We start from the raw sequence: 24,832 nt of genomic DNA on the forward strand, positions 1-24,832 counted from the left end.
TCTTATTGAAATTTTTGTTAATGTAATTTTGTTTTGTTACTCTATTTCTCAAGCATTCGAACTGTACCACATGTATGAAGGACGTATTTAACAACACACATTGTTTTTGGAAATTGCCATAATAGTTTTTGTTGGCATATTGTAATTATATGAAGCGAGTATATTTTCTGTTACGTAGCTCGTCAGTACTTATAGGCTTAAAATTGAAACAAATTGGGAATAAAATGTGTTAATTAATTAATGCCGACGACCAAATCCATTCGCTAGGATTGTCGATGAAATATACTGCAGTGGCTAACAACAGATGGCAATGAGGACAGCGCTTTGTACCGACATCTATCGAGAGGTTTTGAACTGTTTGTGATGTAAGTTGCATTTGACTTACAATGGCTATTTAAATTTATACCACCGTGACCAGTGGAAGTTAAAAAGGTTATGGAATGTACCAGAAATTGAAATACGAAGTGCGTAATATAACTAGACCAACTTCATAAAATATCATGGCAGCTGGTTATACCGATTTGAGGCAAAAGTTGCAATTTAAGCAAAAAAGTTTCAGATCCCAAGAAAAGGAAAAGAAGTTAGTTAAAATATTTTATTTTTCAAGTCCAAGTGATCTAGATTAGTTGCATGTCATGGATGTGAACCAAAGTTATTTGGTAGTATATACATGGGGGTGTAATTTCCGTGTAACAATTAAAGTGATGTGAGAAGTAAGAGGTTACAGTCCGTCTTGTAAAGCATGGCACTGCCTTGCATAAATACAGTAGAACCATTAATTTTTACTGCCATCCGGATTTTCTGTATTATTTAAATTTACTTAGATTATCTCTCTGATGTGCAACAAATATATGTATATATATTACTGCCATTTACAGGTATACAAATTCGCCTCATCAGTATTCGCCTTATCAAAATGTAGAAGACAATTTAGTTATTTTAAAGCAAATCCACACAGGAATCCAACAGCGACGACTATTTGACAATGAGCAGTGTGCTGCCATTGAAGAAAAAATAGATGAAGTTGTCGAGTTGGCGGATAAGGGAAATTATAAGCCCTGCACGGTAGACAGAGCCCCACTTAGAAACAAGTGAGTATAATGAACTCTTTGTTAGAGAGCTTGCATGCTTTCATCTTGTCATATGTGTTTGTGTGTATGTTATGTGATGTGTTTTGTTAAACTAAGACGTTTTTGTCATTGTTTTAAGTTTAAAAGCTGATACATAATTGTCTTATGGCAGATACTTCTTCGGTGAGGGTTACACGTATGGCTCACAGCTGTCGAAACGAGGCCCAGGTATGGAGCGGTTGTATCCACCAGGTGAAGTGGATCCTATACCAGACTGGGTCCACAAGTTGGTCATCAAACCACTTGTGAAGGCCAATATGGTGCCTGAAGGATTTATAAACTCGGCTGTCATCAATGACTATCAGCCTGGAGGATGCATTGTTTCTCACATAGATCCTATACACATATTTGACAGGTGAGCCTTTAATGCTGCTGTGACAGTGAGGAGTAGAATGCTATTGCACTCTACCATTTAATTTCAGAGTATCTGAAATTTAGGTTGGTGGCTTATATCTTTGAACTGTGGCCAGTTGCATACACCCATTTTACTTTCTCATTGTTTTTATTTATATGATTACAGTTCTTAATGAGAGATATCTGTTGTGTTAATAAATTGAAAACTATTTTTTATAGTATTTGGACATAGTTTTGTTTGTATGTATAGTTTTGTTTCTTCATCCAGTCCTAACAAATTTTGATTTGGTGAGATGTTAATTAATTTGATTTGAGTTGTGTTATGTTTTTATTGAGTCTAGAATCAATCTTTCTGTGAGAGGGTTTGTGGTAGTTGACACCATATAAGAGATGCTGAAAAGGCCACCATGTTATAAAGTTGTTGTTCGAGTTTGTCCCTTTGCAAAAGCAACTGTATGCCCTCTATTGTTACTACCGTGTTAGTCGAGTAGACTGCGAGCTGTAAGTTAATGTTTTTGCAGGCCCATTGTCTCTGTCTCTTTCATGAGCGACAGTGCTCTGAGTTTTGGCTGCAAATTCAGTTTCAAACCCATCCGAGTATCTAAGCCCATCTTGTGCCTGCCGCTGTCCAGGGGCTGTGTCACAATCCTCAGGTAAGTCTGTATACAGTTCACAGCAAAATGATAGGAAATTTGCATGTAAATGACCAAACTACTTTTGCTTTCTATTCAGAAATTCACAGTTTAGTTCTTGACATGGAGGCAGTTTATCTTGATTGGCATTTTCTCTGATTTCTGTCAGTCCCTTAGTCAGATGCTGTAGCAGCACATAAAAATAATTAAAGATTCTGTTGTCATTGGCAGTCCATAATCCACAGCGTTAAGAAAACAGTGCAAAATAAACTGAGAAGCATTGAAATCAAAGGTTTTTATGTTCCTCTGAATGAAATGTAAGTCTGTCAGTGACAACAGATAAATGGTTTTTGAAGCGTGTCTCAGAGGAATCTACTTTAGTTTTCAGAGATGATGTGTTATTACATCTCTTTCTCTTTCCCACCCCCTCCCTCATCAGTTTCTAACAACACTTTTCATGATGTTGGTCCTGTATTAAGCCCCCAACCTTTGCTTGTACGGCTGTTAATCCTTTAGTATAGAATTTAGTTTTTTTTTTTTGTATATTTATAAAAAGTAAATGAAATATTTCAGAATAAATGCCTCATATTGACAGAAGTTCTGTAAAAAGGTATACTACATCTGTTGTGCAATTAGTAGGCTATGTGGTGATTTAACAGCCATAAAAATAGCTAATGCCACCAAAATGGCAATCGCCTTGCTGTTGGTAGTTGTGCGTGTAAGTTACTCTGAGTTAGTAATGATAAGATGGACATGACATTGCATAAAACAAAAGATAAATTTACATGTAACTTTTATGTTGAATCATCTTGAATTTCTGGTTGTGGGATTGGAGGTTTCTGGATACAGTTTGTTGTCAGGATTTTCTCGTTACGTGCTTGAACCTCCGAGTTATAAAGACGAGAGGTGAATGAGGGGGTGCAGCATGTGTCATAGCTCTTGAAGGTAGTGAGTTTGTTATTTGTTAATTGAAATGTTGTGTGTCTCTCGTTTCAGTGGGTTTGCAGCAGATGAGATAACGCATTGTGTACGTCCTGAGGATACAGTCGCTCGTCGGGCTGTCATTCTGCTGCGCAGGTAAGCTTCTTCAACAGCTGAAAGTATTTGCATTGGTAGATGAGACATGACTTTATCTGGTTGGACCGAAAATTTGTTTATCCTGGCTAGAAATCTTAGTTTTGCCACAGTTTATTCTTATGGCCATATTTTTTTTAATATTATACACTTGATATTTTGTACATTTCAGTTAAGTATTGCATAATGTATTGGTGTGTAACATATTACCAGTGCCTCTTATGGTAACTCATGATCTGGTTGTACTTTGGAAGAAGTTTGTATCATATTATATAATACTTCTACTTTCACTGCTCTAATTGTTTCCACTACTATTTATTATATTCTGTTCAACCCAAATATGATTGTCATTTGCATTGTTGCCGAGTTTATATTTAATCTTCATCAGCAGGTTCTTGGTTCACATCTCAGCCCAGAAACCAGTTATCATGATTGGGGATTTTCAGATATTTACTGGAATAGTCCCTTAAATCAAGCCTCAACCACTTCCTTCCACATTACTTCCATTTAGTATTCACTGATCATCCTGTCATTTGTTGCTACAGAATCAGAGCGGGTGAAAGTGTCATTAAATAAACCAAGAAGAAATAGAAGTAATGAATTATTCATTATATAAGGTCTTACACACCTATGAAAAGATGATTACAGTTAGTGTCTTAATCACTCACAATGTAAAATGTCATAGTTAGACATTTTTTTCAGTTCAAGTCAGAACTAGGGCCATCTACTCCTATTCAGTTTCGTTCGCTCTCCTCGTGTAAGTAAACACTCGTTGTATGTGGCAGGGTGTTTCCTGATGCTCCACGGTTGGCTCCTAATGAGGTTCCACCCCCTCTCAGTGCAACTCCCACATCACGTTACCAAGAGATTAATGGCTTGTCCAGGTGAGTTATGCAATTGAGCAGTTGCTTAAACCATGATAGAAATTACAGAAGTCGATTTACTTACGAATACAGAAAACCATTGCGTTTGTAGCATTCTTGACCTGTGTTGTGAAGGAATCTTGCTATGTTGCTGACTATCCTTACTGAAGTATTCATGTTTTTCCCAGTCTCTCCACCAAATGCTATGATGGTACTTGGTGTAGGCCATAAAGGCCTCCTTTGGTACTCTTGCTCGTTCATTTTATGCTATGCTTTGAACCCTGTTACACTAACATAAACATGAGTCAAGTTATGAGCGTACTGTGTCTACGAGTCCACTCTTCTTTGTGTCAAATTTTTGATGAACCCTTTGTTTATCTGAGACAGAATCTGGCATAGGCATCTGTTTCTGCAACTTAGTAATAAGGAATTATTTTGGGTTTTTCTTTAGCTCATTGGCCCCTTCACCAAATTAAAGTTGTTTCATATGAACTGTCATGGAATGAGTATTTCATAGTACATATTTTTTTTTTTAATTATTTCTATTTCTTTTTTCTCTCTGTACTATTCTTCATAAGCAGTGAGATTTGAGATTTATGTGTAATTTTAGTGTAAATCATAGGTTTGAATCTTTGTGAATGTGCTGCCACCTCCTACATAAGAAGGAACAGGGTTAAGTTATGTGACAATGTATGAAAAGGTATTCAAATACTGAACATACTGTAGGCTTTGAACTTGATAAATGTGATACAAGTACCGCTTATTGGCGATAACCATCTGAAACCCTGCGGTAATTAATATGTCCCACTTGCTGTAACAATTGGTGACTGCATTTTGTCCACTGAATGTATTGATGGGTATTATATAATTTTCAAAATAAACTGTGATTATTTCTCTAAACAGCATCAACCAATAGATCTTTGGAGGTTCATTGTGTTTTCTTTGAGGTATTGTTTGAATTCTTAAATATTATTTAGATGAACTTCATGGTTCAAAGGGTTAAAGCAGCGATTTGGTTTGTTGGGGACCTTGAAGTTGTATGTGTGACAGGCCAGGAGATGGGGGCACTAACTCCCGAAAGAGAGTCGTGGTGGTGAGCAGCTCGCTGCACCCAAGGCACCACTCAGAAGACAGTGATGCAGGGGAGGAAGACCTGGAAGATGTGCGACAGCAGCGCGGTAGTAGTAACAAGCGTCGCAGGACCCGCAAGGAGAGCAGCCCTGCAAGTTCCACCAGCAGCCAGCATGGTGAACACTAGCATGTAGCCAACAGGTAGACTGATTCTTTGTTTGCACATGCGATAATGATGTTACTACTAGTACCTGGTGAGTGGGGCGATGCAAGTTTTGGTCAGAAAGTATGGTGAAAAGAGACTTAGGCATAGCTGTGAGGATAATGTTCAAATGGCCCTTGCAGAAGTGGGGTGTGATACAGTAGCAGGCTTTTATGAAGATGGTGATGAACCTTCAGATTCCATGAAAATAGGCCATTTCTTGATCAGTGTTTAAAGAAAGACCCTGCATCATGAAATTAGATCCATGGTCAAGTTAGTTTTAGCAGTGTAAGTTAACAAATAGTGAGGAATGTTCATCAGGATTTGGAACGAAGCAGCTGTGAACTGATGGAGGTTATTGTCTTTGCGTATTTCCCAAGGACCCAAGGAAAACCATGGAAGATTGAGGAATAGGTGGTTACCTCAGTTAAGACAGGAAATACTAGTTAGACTGTGTGCCATTCCTTTTAGTGTCATGTAGCATCCAGCGGATTCCGGCTCATGCACAGTTGCCGATGGTGACGTTACTTAACAAGTCTTAATGTTTGCCTGTATTAATGTGAAAGTGTGTAGAGTCTTGAAAGAGTGCCAGGATTTGGTTTAATGAAGAAATTTGTCATGCATTCCATGTCATAACTAGGTACCAGATGCAGTTCGGTGCATAAGGAAGCCATATATATAAAAAAAATGTGTAAAGAACTGGATCAATAAGGCAGATGTTTAACTCTCGCCATCACAAAAACACGCTTGACTTGACTTTAACCAATCTTTGATAAGGTCTTTGTTGAATAATTCAAAAAGTAGGTGAATGACATTGGGACTTAAATTCATGGGTGGAATTGTAGGTTAGACCATAAACAAAATTAAGAGTTAAAAATTTAGTCATAAAATTTATACAAAATTGCTAAACTGATTGGAAACAGCATATAGGGAGATGGAAAACAACAGAATATCAAGCAGACAATAGCAGTAAGCCAAAAGGAAAAAGAGAGTTTAGGAAGACACGACCATAACAAGTCACATGACAGGATGTTTTTTACTTTGAGACATTTTCGCAGATCTGTGCAAAAGTGTTGTAAGATGGTTGGAGCAAATTTTGTGTAGCTGTGAGTCAAGTTAGATTGTTTCTTTGCATGCTTTGCAGAAACACATTGTGGGGTGTTCATGTATGTCAGTGTGGCTGTCTCTGAAACTGTTGAATGACTATGATTTAAGTGTAATATTGGGAATCTACACTGTATGTTGTTAGCGAATTTTAATTTTGATTCATTTTGTCACTTAACATTAATATGAAGCCACAAGTAGTATCAGAGGCTTGTGTTGTTAAGCTTTTGACCGTCATTTGAAACACTTCTCTTTGTAGTGAATAAGTAACAAGTACAAGAAAAATAATTTATTTTTGTAATGGTGGTATGTTTGTATCTGCAGTAAATGAACATCGGGTTAGTGACGTGTAGAACCGCAGATGTCACATTTCGTTTGGCAAGCGTTTGCCCTCTGGACTGATTGCACCTTTCTCTGTTAGTGTGTGTAAGTGTACAATGCAAGAGAAGAACGGTTGGTGGAAAGTACACTTTTCTTTTGTTTCAGGTTCTGGAAAAAGTTTTTATGCATTCTTTCATCTGTTATTTTCACATGGCCTACTACACTGTGAAGCAGGGGCAGCTGTGTTGCAGGAAGGAGGTGTTAAATGTGCACTGTAAGAAATCATAGTCAGTTGTATGTGTGTAAGTATTATACCATGTTCTGTTAATCCTTCTGCTGCTGTTCAGTTATCCTCTTGTCTCAGTGTTTGTGAAGAGACTTTCGGATTTAAACTTTGCCCTAAAAACTTGATGGCCATTTCCTTTTTTAATTTGTTTTTAAAATTCAATTTGGAGTCATGTTAAAACTATAAACTTCTGTATTATGTGTCTTATCATGACATATAATTGTATATTTTTATGATCTGTAAAACAGAAATACTAATTTCATACTTAACATTCACAGGTTGTTTAATTTCTCTGTATGAAAATAGTTGTGTAGGTGGAAGTGATTTTACCCGATATGCATGCCTTCTTTTTGGCCACGTCTGTTGTTCCGTTAGCTTCCCCCTACTTCACCGTGTATTGCAGATGCCATGTTTACTTCTTTCATATTTATGTTATACTATTATACTGGTTACCATAGTTTTCAGAAACTTTAACTGCTTGAGAATATTTGGAGTAGGAAGCAGGGTATTATAATGAGCAATTGTTGCAGTATTGGATGTCAGTGCCTTCTTGGCACGTTTTGTTTCTTTATTCTCTGAAGAAGTGCCCACTGCAGTAATTAAGCAGGAAGTTTGTGTGACTGTACCATCTATTTCACCAGTGATGACCTAATTATGTTTTCAGCATTGAATGTCGTGGGTGTAATAATGTCGAAAGCTATACATGTACTCAGCTTCTGCGTTGATCTGTCATCTGCTTCCTTTTTATCACCAGTTTAGTGTGTAACAGGAAACAAGGCACACAATGCCATTTAAAAATGTGTGATATAACCGGAACTCTGAAGAATACTAGTTTAATGCCGATTTCATTTTTTATATTTTAAAAATTAGGGTACTTACAAAAATATAAAATTAAAACATGCAGAATAATTTATGAGTGAAGCTCCGCCTGGTGTGAAATGACTGATGATCACTGTTGTTCCTTCCCCCCTATTTGGGGAAACTTGTCTTTGATTATATTTGCAGTATTTTGGAGGTTGTTTGTGATTTGTGCTAGTTCAGGGATTTGAGTCGGTGAAGTTATAAATCATAATGGTATTGAAATTACAGATAACACAGTTTGGAATGAAAACAAACATTCCAAATTGGGAAATAGAAATATAGTATATTATGGAAGGAAACTATTGGCCAATTGAGCAAGTAATATTGTGTAAAATTAGTTATAGGAAATATGCATGATGTCATGGTTTAGATAAACGTAAGGTTTCAGCTTGCAGCTTGACTGGTGATAGGGCGGTGTATTCAGAGTTGTGAAGAAACTTCAAAGATCAGTGTTTGATAACATAATAACGGATGGAGTCATCTTAGCTTATTTACTCATATCATCAGTTACTTGATGATGATGATGACGATGACACAGTTTCATCATATATGTAGCAACCAGTTTTGTTGGTCGTCTTAGGCACTGGACTGAAATGTAATGAAAACTTTTGATTAGTGTTAACTGGTGTCTAACAAAGTAATCTTCAGATATAAGTTCCAGTTTTAAGTGAAATTTTGATAGTGGATGTTCCCAAATCAGGGGTTTCAGGTATTGAAACATAACATTCTGATGTGGAGAAAAAGGGGTAAGAATTTGTCGTATTGGAACAAGACCAGGCACCACTTTATGATCTTTTTTAATTTTCTATGAAATTAGCTGGTGACTGCTTACAGGATCATGATGGCTAAGATTCTTATGTCTGTGCCATCTCTCCATCTGCCGGACTAATGACATATGAGGATTCGCCAAAGGTTAGAAATTGATGTCCCACCATTGGCTATCTGTAAGCAGATTCTAACATCACGGAAATATTACACACATGGGGACCATTAAATGTCTTTTTGTTAGAAATATTTTTACCTTTAAATTTTTCCTACTGTAAAACGACTTACTTTTTTGCCTGCTCATTTTTGTACCAAGATAATGGAGCAACATGCAGCGAAGGCTCGACGTCCTGTTTGATGGATGAATAATCATAAGGATTGGTTTCATTCATTTATATATTTGAGGAAGTAGGGACTAGCGTTTGCAGAAATAAAACTATTTGTGGGCATTGGAAGTATAATTGTGGAAATCACAGGAAATCTTTGATTTCCATACAATTACAGAATATCCTGTGTTATTTGTAGATGTATTAATATAGTAGGGCATTCCTTTCAGTGGCTGGTGTAACCACAGTTTTTACAGACAGTATTTTAAAATGCACATGAATCTTCATTCATTATCTATGTTAGAGTGCATTTCATTCCAGTAGACTCCTCAGGCCGCGGTACTGGTAAGAAAAGCATCTTGTCTGTGATGAGCCGTTCTGTGTAGTAGCGTCAGGGGTTGAAGGTCACCTGCTAACTCGTTGCATCCTCAAGAAATTGTGTGAGGCACTGCAAAAACACATTGAAAATGTGGAAGAAGGATGTGGGCTCTGAAGGTGACTATTTTCTGGCATCTTGTGCTGTGTAGTCTCATTGATGAGGAGGCTACATACTGCAACATCCCAGAAGACAGTTGTCTTCATATTCGTTGCCGTGAGAACCTGAAACCTCATGATGTGGCTTTTGTTCACAAGTATTCGTATGTATGATAACATATGACTGTATTAAATTTCATTATTGTTAAGTAATGAGAATGTAAAAGAAATTCATTATAAATATTCTTGCTTTGATCTGAGAGTTCTGAAATCTTAACAACCAGTTGTAAAAGAATCTGAATAGTTATGTCAGAATCAGTAAGCAGGGTTTGTTGATGAAAACACCTGCAAATATTGATTGGTATTGTTCATCCATTTTGTTCACTTATTCATTAATTTGCGTGTTCATTTCTTTATGTATTTGAAATCAGCCATACTGTTTACTAGTCCCCAGTTTTATCCATCAGTTGGCTCTGTTTAGATTATGCTCTAACACAAACTCTGGAACTTCATATGAAACTTTCTTGTTTCTGACTATACAAGTTTAAATTTGAATGAGTGTAAGTAATTAGAAAATATTTGATGTTTTGTATTTTGCAGTTATGTGAAAAGTACTTTAACTGAGTAAATTAAGATGTTAGTGGGCAATACACTGACATACATCATACAATTCTTTACTAGGGGAAGACAAAGATACACATGCTCCTTTAACTATGTCAAATATCAGAAGTTGATGTGACAACAGTTTGTCCGGATTAACTGAGGAGTTGATAAACGTTTTGGTTATTGAACTGTGGCTTGTGTAATATGTTTTGCTTTGTATTACTGTACCTCATGTGCAAACAAGATTTTTAAGAGTATGGAGTTCCAGTGTTTATAGCCATAATCCGTTATCCACCAAAACTATTGTTTTGTTCATTTTTATATTTAGTTTATTGAATCAACAGAATCATGCAAGTGGAAAGTCTGAAGGGCAGAAGCATTCGCAGAGGCAAGATGATTGAAATGGGAGAAGTGTATCAAATGTTTGAAGTTGTAATTCTTTTTGCCATGTGTCTGTGCCTTCCTTTTTATAAACAAGTGTTATGAGAGAAGTAAGCTGGTATATTAAGGCAAGCAACTTGTTACCAATTGTGAAAGTATTGTATTGTTGTAAATATTGTAATGAATCCTGAACATTGTGGTTTTAGTGTACATTGTGCAGATTGTTGGAGAGACCTCATTACATTTGGTGGTTTGTGATGAGGTTCTGTTGTGCCTGGCAAGTCAGACAAAGTAGCCACTTCAAGGTGTTGTAAATTTATTAAGTCATTGTAGTAGTCCTGATGCTCGGAAGGATCATGGATACCACTAATATTATGTTTTTTTTATCTAATTTAGCGCATGGAGCAGAATCCTTCTTGAGCAGCTGATAGTTACTCAGCTAGTGAACAAACTCCCCACTTTTCATACTGGGTTTGGCAGAGAAGGCTGACATTTTCATTTGTAAATAAATTCTGTCATTGAGTAAAGACATACAAACATGTAACAGAAATCTTAGAAATTAAGTATTGTCTGTGTGTGTGTATACACACACACATACTGTTCACATTTTGGAAACTTAATGCAGTAAATGTAACCCCACCCCCACCCCCCCCTCTCTGAAGTGATGCACTCTAAGAGGCACTAAGTGAAACACGCAACGCATTGTGAATCGCTTCTCTGGTACTGGCTTTTAGTTGATCCAAAATTGTGGGCATCATCTCAAATGTACAACTCTTAAGGTATCCCCATAGAATTATAGTTTGGGCTGAGAAATCAGGAGATCTTGGCAGCAAGTTTAAATTATGAATCCATGAGATTAGATGATGCTGAAACATTTCACACAGTTTCTCCTCACTCACTCATGTAGTATGTGATGTGGTGCTATCTTGCTGGAACCACACTGTCATGTGTGTTCCCAACCAAATTCCCATACCTATGGCCTCTTTAAACCTCTACTCTTCATATTCTTGTATACTCTTCAACATAAAAATGTCAGTCTTTGCTGGACCCTGCACAGTCTGAAGGTTTATTACTGTGGTCACAAGAATTTGCCATTGGACCCTGTCCTGATCCAGTTCAGTCTAGTCCAAATCTTAACCCATGTTTCCATAAAGTCTATTTGAAACTCATAAATCCTGTCTACAAATTTTATCAAAACGTGGGTGCAAGGCTTGGCCTAACTCTTGAGCAATGAACAAAAATTCAGAATCTTGGAGAAGAGAGTGCTGAACAGAATATTACGTGTGAGGAAGCAACACAGAATTTAAATAAATTTCATAATAAAGGCTTCATATTTTGTGTTCTTCACCTGATGTTGCACAGAAAAATTACAGATGAATTTAAATTCCAAAACGAATTTTCCTGGACATTTATTTTCACTCAGGTATAAACTGATATAAAAGTAAATGTGTGAAAAATGTATGTATCATAAAGAAGTATAACATTTTACTCAGTGGAGTATAGAACAGGAATTCTAGTGAAGCAGACCTCCGTTGATGTCTCGTGTGTAACTTGGTGTCATATTTCAACCAGTGATGTGGGTGAAATGATGGGCATAAAACCCTGTAAGGTGTCACATAGGCATACATGTATAAAATGCCTAGAATATCTTCTCTCAGAGAAGCCCATGAAAAGATTAGATTGCATAGTTTTTCATCTTTTAAGAATTATTGCCTTTTTAAAGGGGACATTAAAATATACAGAATGACAATAAGTATGTTATATATTTGTATCCACATCCTTCCAGTTTCATGTGACAAAGTAATTTTTTAGTTTTGTTACTACTACTGTCTGACTTGACCTGATAACTTTGTAATGTATATCTACATGCCTCACTCTTGAACACGGACTGTTGTGATGTTTTTATTGGTCTTCGTTTTATTGTACCTTTTATTGCCTTTTCTGAATCACTGTTCAGAGTTCAGAAATAACCTGACAAGGTGTTGGCCAGAGAAAAGTTTTCCTGACCTAAGATTCCAAGTTCCCATAGTATTATCTTCAAAATATGCTGTAACTTTTCTTTTCAAATTCCTGTTTGGTCAGTATTCATACTGAATGTCTTAAGCAGTTCTGCTTGTAGACACTTATACTGAAGACTTGGCTGTCATGACTATGTATTTGTGGTTTTGTTCACTTTTTAAACCAAATGCTGGATTAGGATCTTGCATAATAAGCCACAGTCACTTCCTTGAAACTTATACAATTATTTATAGTTATCCTATAATTTCATACAGTATAACCAATACAGATGATGCAGCATAATTAAATAACCTGAGAATCGATTAGTTTTCACCACTACATGAAACATCCAGGAGCTGACCACTCTCCTCCTTTTGGAATGTGTGGAGGGGTAAGTTTTGAGCTTACTTTACTTTAAGAGCAAGAAAAACAATGAAAAACTTGATCTGCTGATGTTATTAAGGATCTGGCTTATGTATTTTGTTTTAGAACTGTGAGGAAGGGGGAGGTGAATTTTATGCTCTTTGTTATGTGAAACTGTTAACCCTTTCAATGCTGAAATTGAAAGAACAGTTACATGGATTATTGTCTTCTGCTATGAACATGTCTGTTATTTAAAGCCGTAAATGAAAGAAAGCTGTTATTTTGTGTTTAAAATGATAAAATAATTACTAATGGTTTTTCAACATTAAAAACCATGGAAAAACATACAAGGTATTTTTTCTGTACAAAATCTCAGCAAGGAAAAGGTTAAATTTCAGCTGTGTACAGTTATTTATTGTCATTATTAGTCTTATTGTTGCTAAATTTAATTTGGAAAACCAGTGCCTTCTGTTTGTATATTTGATGGTTGGTTTTTATGTCTATGAATCAAAAACCACAAATACCTCCAGGTGTCAATATGATTGGTGAATTTATTGTTACTGATAATAGACCATGTCATGGATAGGGTTAAAGACATGAGTTGCAGTTCAGCAGTCAGTCTGTTTGAAACAGCTCTTTGTTGATTGCAAAAATTGCTGAAAAAAGAAAGTGAAGAGTACCATATTCAGTGGGTGTCTTTGTCAGGATTAGATCCATTATGATGATAAACTGCTAAGTGTTGAGGTAAGAAAGCTGGGGGGATAAACCTAGATTTGTTGTGCAGAGAAGATGCAGAAACAGCCAACAGTTACATTTACAGAATTTAACCTTTAATTTTGTGGTCAGTAAAGACAGTTACAGATGTTCTAACCACTGCTTGCAGGTGACAAGGGCCAGAGGGAGTTTATCAGCACCTGCAGCTGGTAAAGGAAATTACAGACTAAACTAGGAAACACAAAGAGGAATGTAAGTCATGGAGTAATGCCTGAATACTTGATGCTTTCACTTGCTAAAAACAGATGGAATCAATCCACACTTTTCTTTTTAATTTTAAGTTCATGGAAGCTTAGGTCAGATGGATAAAGCAACTTGCTATGGCAATATGGCATGAAGCTAGAACAAGATGTGTATGTACTTTCATACTTTGTTTACAAAGAGAAGAATATTCTTTTTAATGTTTGTTACTGTCCATCATCTTACGGAACCCAGAGGTTCATTACCGTGTTCACAAGAGCCTGTCACTGGTCCCTATCCTGAGCCAGATTAATCCAGTCCATCCTACCCCATCCTATTTCTCTCGAGATCCGTAGGAAGGACTCGGCTCCATGGAGCATGTTTGTTACTGTCACTTGTCTTTGCTCTTCCATTTGCATCAGGCATCATCATCATACACCTTTCAGTAATAATGTGCAGTATACAGAAATAAAAAGCATACACAGTTTTGTATGAACAAGTCTTTATTATTTAAGATCCAAGTGTTTATGTTTTGTAACAGTTCTTACAGACAGTATACCATATAATACACAGTATAGAATGTGAAGACAAATATCTCTCATACTAGAACAATAATAAGAACTGAAAGAAAATTAAATGTAGTTACTTGAGCTTTCTCTACAGACATGCAAACTCATTCATGACAAGATTAAATGCAGCCTGCCCTTTGTTGTGTGTGGTGTGCTATGGATGCTGTAACTTCGTGTCATTTTCATTCAGTATTGACCATTTCCCTGCCAGGAGAATGATCAAACCAGGCAGGTAGATTCTGCTAGACATGCGACTGTCTGATCAAACCAGTGTAAAACTTGACATGAACTAAATCAGGGGTGAGCAAACTCTTCAGTGCAAAATGTGAACATGTAGCGTGTTTGTGAACTGGAATAATCGGCCTCAGAATAGGACCCATGTGAACACAGTATTGACTGGGTGGGGAATATCTTGACTGTTGGTCTTCAAATCCCTGCTCTGTAGCAGCAACAGCCCCCCCCCCACCCCATTTTATTATCATTACACAATGTACATGGTCAGTCTAGCATGCTTGGAAAGATTGTGAATGCAGTAGTTTTCATGTGTTGGCATGCTGAAACAGTGTATTTGTAGAGAATGACTGGCAGATTGATGCCACTACTAGAGAGTGTAAAAACCCTTCACATCAGAGCAAAACCCACCAGAGATTACAGTAGTCTGTTTCAAAACCTGATAGTTTGCCCACTGTGTACAAGACGGATGCACTACATCTGTTACGCGACTGTTGTGAACGATTGACACACCACAGAAAATATGTCACATTCCTCTGGAAAGACTGCATCAGGACATTCTGCTTGCTCATGCAGAGTACACAAATACGTTCAGAACATACTGTATTTTACACTAATGTAACACAACATTCAGTAGTTTCAAAGACAGAAGTTACTATAAAAACACTGCATATTTGAAATGGTACAAAATTCTATAATTCTATATAATATGAAATTCACCTTGATACACTTTATGTCCAGTGTACTATGGCAATCCTTTGATTTATGATAAAGCTTAATAGATTGCCTTGTATAACATTGGTCGAGTTAAGTGAATGATACAAATGTTAGTGGTAACAAAACAGGAAGTCTTAGAGTATGGACAGTAACAAATGCAACTTTTGGCTTCTTTTCATGTTGACTTTTTATTTAAAGAAATCTTGTGTAATTTCCATGAAAATTTAATTTTATTGTTAAAAGTGATAGAAAGTTTGAAAGATTACGGAATGTTTTCTTTATTGACAATCTCAAACTTGAAATTAAAATATATCAGAAAGGTCCATGCTTTTAAGCAAGATATAAAATATAAATCTATGGTTGATCGAAACTACACACAGCATAGATATAGCACTACGTAAGATACTAAGAATGTATTAAGATCAATGAACGTGTCTTTTCATTCAGTAGGCAAAAAGGCATGTGAATTCTCAGTTCAAAGCTGTGTTATTCTGTTACATTTAGTCTGTTTACTGATGAAATGTGAAAATGACATTAACTGTAGATAATCTACATTAAGAGAATGTATTTTCATGAGGTTCATTCATAAGCTGCAAAATATTTGAGGGAATATGAATTTCAGAATGTATTGATGCTCTATTTAAATTAATTGGCAATATTTAATTCTTATTTGAATTTAGCTGAGTACTATTTATAGAAGAAACATGTAATGTTCATGAGGTAACAAAATCCTCTCAGCTTGTCGGTCTGATGTGTCTGCCTCTGAAACATTAGGTTTCTATTTTCTGGTAATGAAACGCATTACCCAAGCTGAATTCATTGTATTTAGTCACTATGAGAACTTCAGATTTTGTATACAACAGACAAAGCATTTCTTTCTTCTAAAATTCTTGTAGCTTTATGGTTAACATACATTGAAATTTACATTTAGTGTTCCTCTAGGACACATTGAATTTTGAAAACTAAATCATGGAGCCTTAAATTGAGGAAACTTAGAACAGAGATAATTTGGTCTGAACAGCACCGAACATGCATTATTTCACTTGACATTCTCCTGTTCTTGTTACAGATTCTAATGAGAGATCCAGTACCTATAAGATCACAGTGTTGTTAGCTACTGTAAATGCCAGGTAACGTAATGTAAATCTAGTCCTCTTGGTAGTTTGATTTCTTGGCTCAGATGCTGTATCAAAAGCAGCAAAGATAATCAAATGTACCCTTAGGAGTGGGATTGAAAAGCTAAATTTTATTTATTCACACATGTCTGCTGTCTGGCAGGTGGAGTATTCATGTTAACCACGTTAGCTTTTCATTGTTCAGTGGAACACGCCAGAACTGATCAGATAAAACGCACCGTCAGCCAGTGACGTGCTGTTACCCACTGGTTATTAATATTGCTAAGTTAATGGAACTTTCTGAACTGTATAACTTATGTAGAGCCAAACAGGACAATAACTGTGAGCCGGGATTGATGTGCAAGGTACTGACCAAGCATTTGTTTGGATGGTCTGAGGTAAACCTTGAAAAAACTCAGGCATGATATAACATACCTCTTGGTTGTGACCTGAAGAAATACGTAAAGAGTTTTTGGTCAGAAAACCTCCATAGATTTGTGGCATTAAAATTGTTTATACACTGGAGGATCAGAAGGCATTACAGACGTTTTTATTAAAGAATGTAACTGTAATATTCTCCAGACAACAAGAATGGCTGCAACCAACAGTGACTACTGTTTTGATAACATTAATTCACGTTACAGTGTAAAATTCTAATAACAGTCCATTGCATTTGATTCTGTGTCTGCATGTGAGGACAGGATGTCATCTAGCAATGAACCCAGGTCATTACTATAGTAATCCAACCACTGGGTTTTCTGTGTCACCATCTCACTAAGATTGAGCTTTGAAATGGCTTCCAAGAAATGTTCTCCGTTTACATGTACCTCTGAATCGAGATTAAAGTTTGTGGTGACGATGGACGACGTATTATTGCCGGCTTTTAGATAATCATTGTAGACATCTGCCAGCAGGTTTATATCGGTCTCACTAACAATGGCTTCAATGACTTCATCCGAGTCATTGATCAGTCTTGATCGTACAGCAGCGATCTCACCTTCACCACTGTCCATGTTGGTTGTCCTTGTCTGATTCACTTTACTTACAGGAGTCAGACAACTGTGGACCTCACAGCCAAATGAGTCGTACACACCTTTGAAATTACTGTTTGTAGGTTTCACACAATTGCTCACAAGGTCAGGAAGTGGTTTTGGTGCCTCTGTGTCTGGGACAAGCCCGTGCCTCATCAGCACGCTGTTCAGAGTTGTGACAATGTCTGCAGCTTTGCATACGACCTGGAGATCGTGGTCATGAAGGGCAGACAACAGCACCTGATTGAATGTCACAAGAAGGTATGTTAATATTTAACATTAGCCATACAAACACTGGGCAAATACAATCTGGGTATGGTATAATCTGATAATCTGAAATAATCAATGGAAGGGCTCAACAAATTCCAGACAAAGTAATGAATTTTCATGAATACAGTGACAAATAAGCCATGAAAAATTTACTGTGCTTTATATTCTCACATGTTCAGTTTTGTTTGGTACTTTTGCTAGAAGCTGCCAGCAAAAATAAAATGTAATTAAGTATTGAAATTAGTTTATTTATTCTCGGGCTCAGTGTTTGAAAGTATGTACGTAAAGCACAACACTACAGTTCGCTGTACTTTGAAATAAGGTTATTTATACTTAATTTGGTTCAGTTTATGCAGTACGAGGCTCGTGTCACACACCTGCAAACATCTGATTCGTGCCAGCTCGCCTAACACTTTGTTCAGCCGCAGTTTGATCTCGTTTTCCGTCAGCAGCACTATTTTCCGATTTTCCTTTGAGAATGTAACAGATGGAAATACACCATCAATCATTCCCTGGTCTGACATCTGTCGCTCAATCACTTTCTCCCAGAACTGGAGTGCATTAACTTTCACCTCCCAGTGTAAGTCTGACATGGCTGCAAATGCCATCGCCATGAATACATTCCCTAGTTCTGCTTTCCTACAATAACACAAATAACGACATTAAAAAGAGGCAGTGTCACACAAAGAAAGTCTGCGTTTCATTCCTATTATTTCTATTGTCTCAGTTTTGTGCTGGCTCTTCATATACATGAATTCCGACAACCGCACGAATATCGATTTATTTAGAAGATTAAACTGTTTTATGATATGATACACATCGAGCAGAATTGATTTCTGTGTCACCGGAATGTATTCTACACTTTAACTCCTGAGATATTACATCACTACCAAGGCATGGGGAATTATTCCAGCTGCTGATAATCAACTAGCTTAATTATCGCCTCTTCCAGAGACCATTTATCTTTAATTTCTTGTGCCAGATTCATGTATATGTAAACTGCTTCTATGTAGGTGTTTTGAACATTGCTTCTGTCTTCAGACTTGATCTCTGTTATGATTATGGTGAACTGTGAACAACCAGATTTTCCAGTTGAAACTTCAACTTTGTGTACAGAATGATCAGTGTTTCATAATAGTATGGCCTTACAGTCCTTAAATATGGCAGTAAAAACTGGGCTATTATCAGAACCGAATCTCGCCTCATTTCTGAGGTTCTGCCATGTGTGTCAAAGAGAAATACACAACTCACAAGAACTTATGATGTTCATAGATCTCTTTCAGGAGGGCAGCTGCTTCGCGACGGACAATCCCCTCACTCTCGCCCTGCAGGATTGCCATCATCTTACTCTGGAACACCACAAGTACCAATAATCACAGACCTTCCATAGTGAATAGTCCTACACTGTGCAGAAGTACGTAACAACCGTCATGACAAACACAAATCAAAGCATGAGGGGAAAGAAGCCCTGTCTGCACTAGGCACTGCCAGAAATAGTACATCCTGCAATGGAAAAAAAATCATTTAAAAATGTTTAGCTGTACGAATGATTAATATATCAGCACTTTCAAGTATCTGGATCGAAGGAACATATTAAACTTGTATCAAGCATCCCAGCAAAACTGTGTATGAAACTTTTTTTTACATTCCAAAGTATAAAATATATCCACAAGGGCAAACAAATTATTTAGATATTTACCTTCTGTAAAAACTATTTATGTGCAATCGAAACAAGATTTCCAGGGGATGAGAATGATGCAAGACAGGAAAATAAAGCAGACCATGTGACAGCACAAGAAAGGATGAGACAGGATTCACTCAGAAAGCTTTAAATAAGAAAAATGAGAACTGTAAAAGATCTGAGGTTGTACTTGTTATTCACAATAAATGGAAACAGAATAAACAGAGAGGCAGTCGGTCATGTGACTCACTGGTAAGTTTTGTGATGCAAGGCAGTCTGTCCAGAAGCGCTGTACACGCACCATGGCACATAAACACTTAATGGCCGATGCCCTCACATAGCTCTCCGAGTCATCCATTGCGAGAACAAGCACCAGGGTACACAATTCATTTTCCAGTACATGTTCCTGGAATGCTGGAAATTCTGTGGAGAGAAAGAGGATTTCAACAATCATGTTTAATATCCTATAAACAATATGCAGTAGTTTAATTCTTGGACAATTCTGCATAAAGCAAAGAGATTGTACAGTAATGCTGTAAGTCTATAGTTTCTTTATGTCTACATTTCAGTGCTCACTGATCTCTGCGATGGCTGTGACGACTTGCAGAAGTTCAAGTGCACTGTCTCGCACATCCCAGTTCATGTCGTGCAGGCGTTTGTGCAAGATAGGACCCAGCTGGTCAATGGTGGATCCCTTTAGTGTGTTCATGAGCAGAGCCAGGTTTGGAGGCATGAAGTTCTGTATCGCCACTTGCATCAGCTGCAGTCCCTGTACAGACAGCTGCAACACACGGCTCCAGTTAATACAGTCCCACAGGCAAGTGAACGGGAGCCAACGACACGTATCATAAGAACAAATTCTAGTTCAATCTGTGTGGTGACACAAGTACAATTATATAATGCAGTGATTCATTACCACCAGCATAGATTGTGACCATGTGAAATTATTCAGTTTAACCTTAAAATGTTATAATCATCACCATTTTTGGGCCGTTAATGTACAAAACAAGTTTTATATATTTATGGTCAAGCACCTTACAAAATTCCAACAGTTTGTTAGTCATTCCAACTTAATCAAAAGTTGAATAATTTTGACGTAAATACGTCTATATTGAAGGGTCATTCCGCAAAAAAGTGTTACGAAAAAGTGACAGGAAAATGTGTAACATGGTTACCTAGGAAATATCAACATTTTGTAAATATGGACTGACAACAACGGTCAGCTTGTATGCATTGTTATGTTACCTAGGAAACGTCATCTGTTACTCGGCATTGTTGTGTTACATTACTGCCGTCAACAACTCGCTTTCGTTATTGCGGAAAGAGCTGAGCTGTGAAACGCTTGTAGAAGAAGTGCGTCGTAGACTAGATTTCAGCTACCACAGACCCATCTTAAGCGTAACTAATTCAAGGTAGGCAGTACTGTCTTACTCAAACTTCAATCAATTGTAAAGCGTGTATAAAGAAAATATTTAGAATAAAGCCACTACATAAACTCCTTACCGTATAGAAGTATTTACGTCAAATTCTCCGGAACCGTGGTTCCACTGTAACTTTTTGAAGATGTAGTACCACACAAAATGTCATGACCTTACAGTAAGTTGTGTTAGTGTTACTCCTCCTACTGTACAGTTATGTTAGGAAATTTAAAAAAAGTACAAATAGTTACAGTGTCTAACAGTGGCATGATGCTCATACCACATTTCATTAAAATCTGTGAAATGGATATAATGAATTCACAGAGGGAAGCACTCAACATGTCACATACTTTGGGTGAGAGGCTGGGATTTTTCAGCAACAGCTGTGTGAAGCTGAACAGGCATATCGTCTCCACGCTCTCATGCCACGTGATGTGGAAGCAGTGAATGAGTGAGGTCAAGGCATCAAGCACAGCTCCCAGCAGTTCAGGATGTTGAATTACATAATCAGGCCCTGTCAGACCATCCATGTTGGGTTCTTCAAGAACAAAATCTTTCAGATTGTACATAAATGCTTGGTATGCTATGACTGCCAACTCCTGCAACAAAGACAAAGCAGGGAACTGAAACTGGCCAAGAGCACGTGGCTGAAGACATTCACAGGAAAAGTTAATTCAAAAGCTTTATCATAGTGTGTTTTAATTTGTTCATGTAATATTGGTACAGCATTTAATCTCAGGGGATGAGATATGCAGGACATATAGCATGTATACAGAAATGTTTACAATCTATGATTGGGAAACCTCATGAAATATAGAAAGCACCTCTAGAAACTTCTGGAACCTGGGCACCAATGGGAAAAATTAAAAAAAAATATGGTGTGAAATTTTGGAACAGATTTAAGTGGCAAAGGACAGGCTTTTGGGAGCATAATGATGAAAGTCTGATCCTTACCATATTCATAATATTTTTGATCTGCAGGATACTCAACATGGCCTGATGGGCTAGCACATGTTTATTTTCTTGAATTCTGAGGATGTCACGATATGAATATGCCAGCCGCTGAGTTTCCTCACTTGTCAGCCGGAACAACTTGTTGGTGTACAATTCGAGACAGTCGTTGTCCGTAAACTTGCTCCTGACACATCCCAGCATAGGTAGTAACTGCAGCATGTGAGAGACACTTACATTTAATTTAATTTTAATAGCTTTTGAGGATTGGTTTAGGCAGGACTTATGTCATATGACTACTTGCAAGAGTCATGCATATTGGAAACAGATATGTTTCAGTCAGGCATATAAACATTAATGTTGTAGGGTATGATGATGAAATAATTGAGGAAATAGAAACGACTAAATTTCTTGGCCTACAAGTCGACAATAACTTAAATTGGAAAAAACTTATTCAATACATTATCCCTGAACTAAGTTCAGCATGCTTTGCTATGGCTGTCACATCACTTGTGAAAACAGAAGCTTTAAAATTAGTCTGCTCTGCTTACTTCCATTCGATCATGTCGTATGGAATCATTTTCTGGGGAAACTCAGCAGACAGCAAACAAGTATTTTACATTCAAGACAAATTCATTATAATAATGGCAGACACTAAAAGAAGAACCTCATGTGGGGAATTGTTCAAGAAATTTAATATTCTTCCACTAACCAGCAAATTCTTCATCTCATTATCATCATTTGTAGCAGACAATGTAGAAAATTTTCAAACAAACTCTGATATCTACAATATAAGTACAAGACACAGAGATAACTTTCATATGCCCAACACTATACTTAGTAAATATAAAAAAAAGAGTTTAGTGTACTTGAATTATGCCATTCAGGAATTTTCCCCGCCCCTACTATGAAAAGGATGAATTACCTGGAATACCATGAGCTGAGTATCAAAGTTAAAATGTTTAATTTCACTCTGTTCATTTAGAGAGACAAATTCTGAGATTTTATGCCAGCAGAACTGGCACTGCACCACAATATTCATGAAGTTTGTGACGCTCTTCCTTGATATATGCAATGCCAGCATGTTGTAGATCTTCTTCTCCATAGCTTTTACTGCTTTTATCGGAATCTTGTTCTCGGCCTTCTCCCGGTGTAGAGAAGTGAAGTAGACGAGTGTCAGAAGCTTGGAAACTTTGCCTGCATGTTCCTCATTATTATCACCATCCAAACTAATTAGTAACATCCAAACAGGAGCTTCCAGGTTGAGTTTCTCTATCATATATGACATGGCTGATGATAAATTGGTCAGAGAAGCTTCAAGAATGCTGCATGCCAATTCTAATGTTGAAATTAAGTGCTGAGGTTGAGGTCCTTCTACTTTACCATTTGCTTTTGAATCTTTAGCAAGTAATGGGCAGAAAATATGTGACATAATGCTTATAGATAGCTCTGGCTCCTTTCCTCCTAATCTGTCTAGCAGTTCAACAATAAACTTCTGACTTTCACGTACAACATACAGACTCTGATTTTCACAACAGAGTTGTAAGACAGACTTCCATGCATCTGTAAAGAAAAAAAAATTATAATTAATAGCACCCCCAAGATGATGCTGAAGGAGATCCCATGGATTGACCTCCTCGACATCTCTCTTGAGCCATTATGCTCCCTCCCCCCAACTCCAGTGTAATGCCTCGTATTCCCTGTCAGCTGTCTAAGCCACTGTGTTCACAGGAATGTTGATAGCGGTAACCTTTGCTAGCAACAGAGCTGATGTAGACTGGAGGGGGGCTTAGGGGAATACAACAGTAAAGAAACCTCAAATACTGTCAGTGCCACCAAACATAGGGCTTCTTTCTGCAGCCTCAGTACTAACAATAAGGAATTCAGTTATCCAGAGTTAGAGGAGATCAGTTTTGACTCTGCCGAGTTGAAACGTAACAAAGTAAGTGTAATTATAAATATATGGCTTTTTAATGTATATGTTATGAGAAGCTTGACAGAAGAAGGGGATGTACATTAATGAAAAGGGTAAGACTTGTGTAAAATATAAGGATGCATGCTGTCTGTGTACTTAATCATCACAGTGTGAAGATGGGGGGGGCATATATAAAGCTGCAAGTTTTCTTAAAGTTGGTAGATAACTGTAGGGGTTGGTGCCTTACCTGTCTGCACAATCCACTTACAACCTGAATCGTGTTTCAGTAGGCCAGAAAGCATTCTAACATAGGCCAGTTTCACTGATGAATTTTCACAATTCTGGTGTTTTAGCAGCCTGCTTACTTGCCCAACCACATCAGTAATCTGTAGTAATTCAAATCTCTTCCAATCACCAACCACCAACCCCATGAAATGCAATGCAAAGGAAGCCAAAGGAGGTTCTGGGCGTTTGTTCTTCCATGTTTCTACCATTTTCTGAATCCATTCTTTGCACACTGGAAGATCTATGAGTGAACTACTGCTTCCTGAAATATAAATAACATGTTAACTATGTCGTCGCTTAAAGTGACGAAGAACTCAATTACTGTCGACATTATTGTCATACCAGACAAATGGGTGAGAAGCTTTTCCATATAAATATCATCACTGGCACCACTTTTGTAATTAGAATCCATGAAACGCTGCAAAACACGCTCCAATTTAATTTGTTCGGGAGAATCAGCCATGTTACAGACGATGTTATTGCACAATCAACATTTCATGCCAGACACTCCCCTCTCTTCATCCTATTAAGTTTGTCCAGATTTGTTCAGTCTAGGAGTATATATGACCTTCGTTCTCCGTACATCCTATTAAATTGGCAACAAATTACATGAAGCTGTTTCTTTGTGGTTATGTATGTTCATAGGGTCAAAGTGTCACATAGACTTCACAAGACGTTAATGTTTGTTTTTTTGATACAGCATAACGTACGTAATCGTTTTAATGAAGGATATTACGCGATTTATGTAATCAACACTGGCTCTTTTTAATACTTAATCTAAACAAGATAATATAGACCAAATCCACTTGTTTTGCTTTTATCTCAACCTTGGATCTTAAATTGAGCATTGCATTAATCAATACAAACATTGATCGAAGCTCTGTGGT

The 24,832-nt window shown here is 37.2% G+C and overlaps 3 protein-coding genes across 4 annotated transcripts in view; 2 read left to right on the forward strand and 1 right to left on the reverse strand.

The window, feature by feature from the left end:
- The first annotated feature begins 385 nt into the window (after nt 1–385).
- LOC110829976 (RNA demethylase ALKBH5) lies at nt 386–20,425 on the forward strand. Of its 2 annotated transcripts, XR_015536767.1 has the most exons (11): nt 386–580; nt 879–1,091; nt 1,243–1,485; nt 2,006–2,137; nt 3,113–3,193; nt 3,976–4,074; nt 5,104–5,325; nt 13,692–13,774; nt 16,349–17,686; nt 18,968–19,109; nt 19,946–20,425. XR_015536767.1 is itself a non-coding variant. In XM_022064281.2 (8 exons), exons 1-7 carry the CDS (start codon nt 501–503, stop codon nt 5,309–5,311), a joined length of 1,056 nt encoding a protein of 351 aa, XP_021919973.1. In that variant the 5' UTR covers nt 386–500; the 3' UTR covers nt 5,312–5,325; nt 6,917–12,352. The 2 variants fall into 2 exon arrangements, 1 of the variants encoding a protein (XP_021919973.1); XM_022064281.2 differs by lacking the exons at nt 13,692–13,774; nt 16,349–17,686; nt 18,968–19,109; nt 19,946–20,425 and adding an exon at nt 6,917–12,352.
- Nucleotides 14,248–24,795, reverse strand: LOC110829974 (integrator complex assembly factor Brat1). Its single transcript, XM_022064272.2, has 10 exons — nt 24,288–24,795; nt 23,908–24,207; nt 22,671–23,308; nt 21,749–21,958; nt 21,145–21,393; nt 19,953–20,157; nt 19,627–19,799; nt 18,947–19,044; nt 18,073–18,334; nt 14,248–17,665 (listed from the first exon to the last, which is right to left on the reverse strand). The coding sequence occupies exons 1-10, from the start codon at nt 24,406–24,408 to the stop codon at nt 17,048–17,050; spliced, it is 2,874 nt and encodes a 957-aa protein (XP_021919964.2). The 5' UTR covers nt 24,409–24,795; the 3' UTR covers nt 14,248–17,047.
- Nucleotides 20,708–24,832, forward strand: part of LOC110829972 (prominin-like protein) — a 44,388-nt gene continuing 40,263 nt past the window's right edge. The window contains exon 1 of the mRNA XM_087354786.1: nt 20,708–20,788. The gene's annotated coding sequence lies outside the window, so the exon portion shown is untranslated. The remainder of the gene's footprint in view (nt 20,789–24,832) is intronic.

This window comes from Zootermopsis nevadensis, unplaced genomic scaffold (genome assembly GCF_977971745.1).
Source record: "Zootermopsis nevadensis isolate Lab colony 2312 unplaced genomic scaffold, Znev_1.0 Znev_ptg000024l, whole genome shotgun sequence".
Taxonomy (NCBI): domain Eukaryota; kingdom Metazoa; phylum Arthropoda; class Insecta; order Blattodea; family Termopsidae; genus Zootermopsis; species Zootermopsis nevadensis.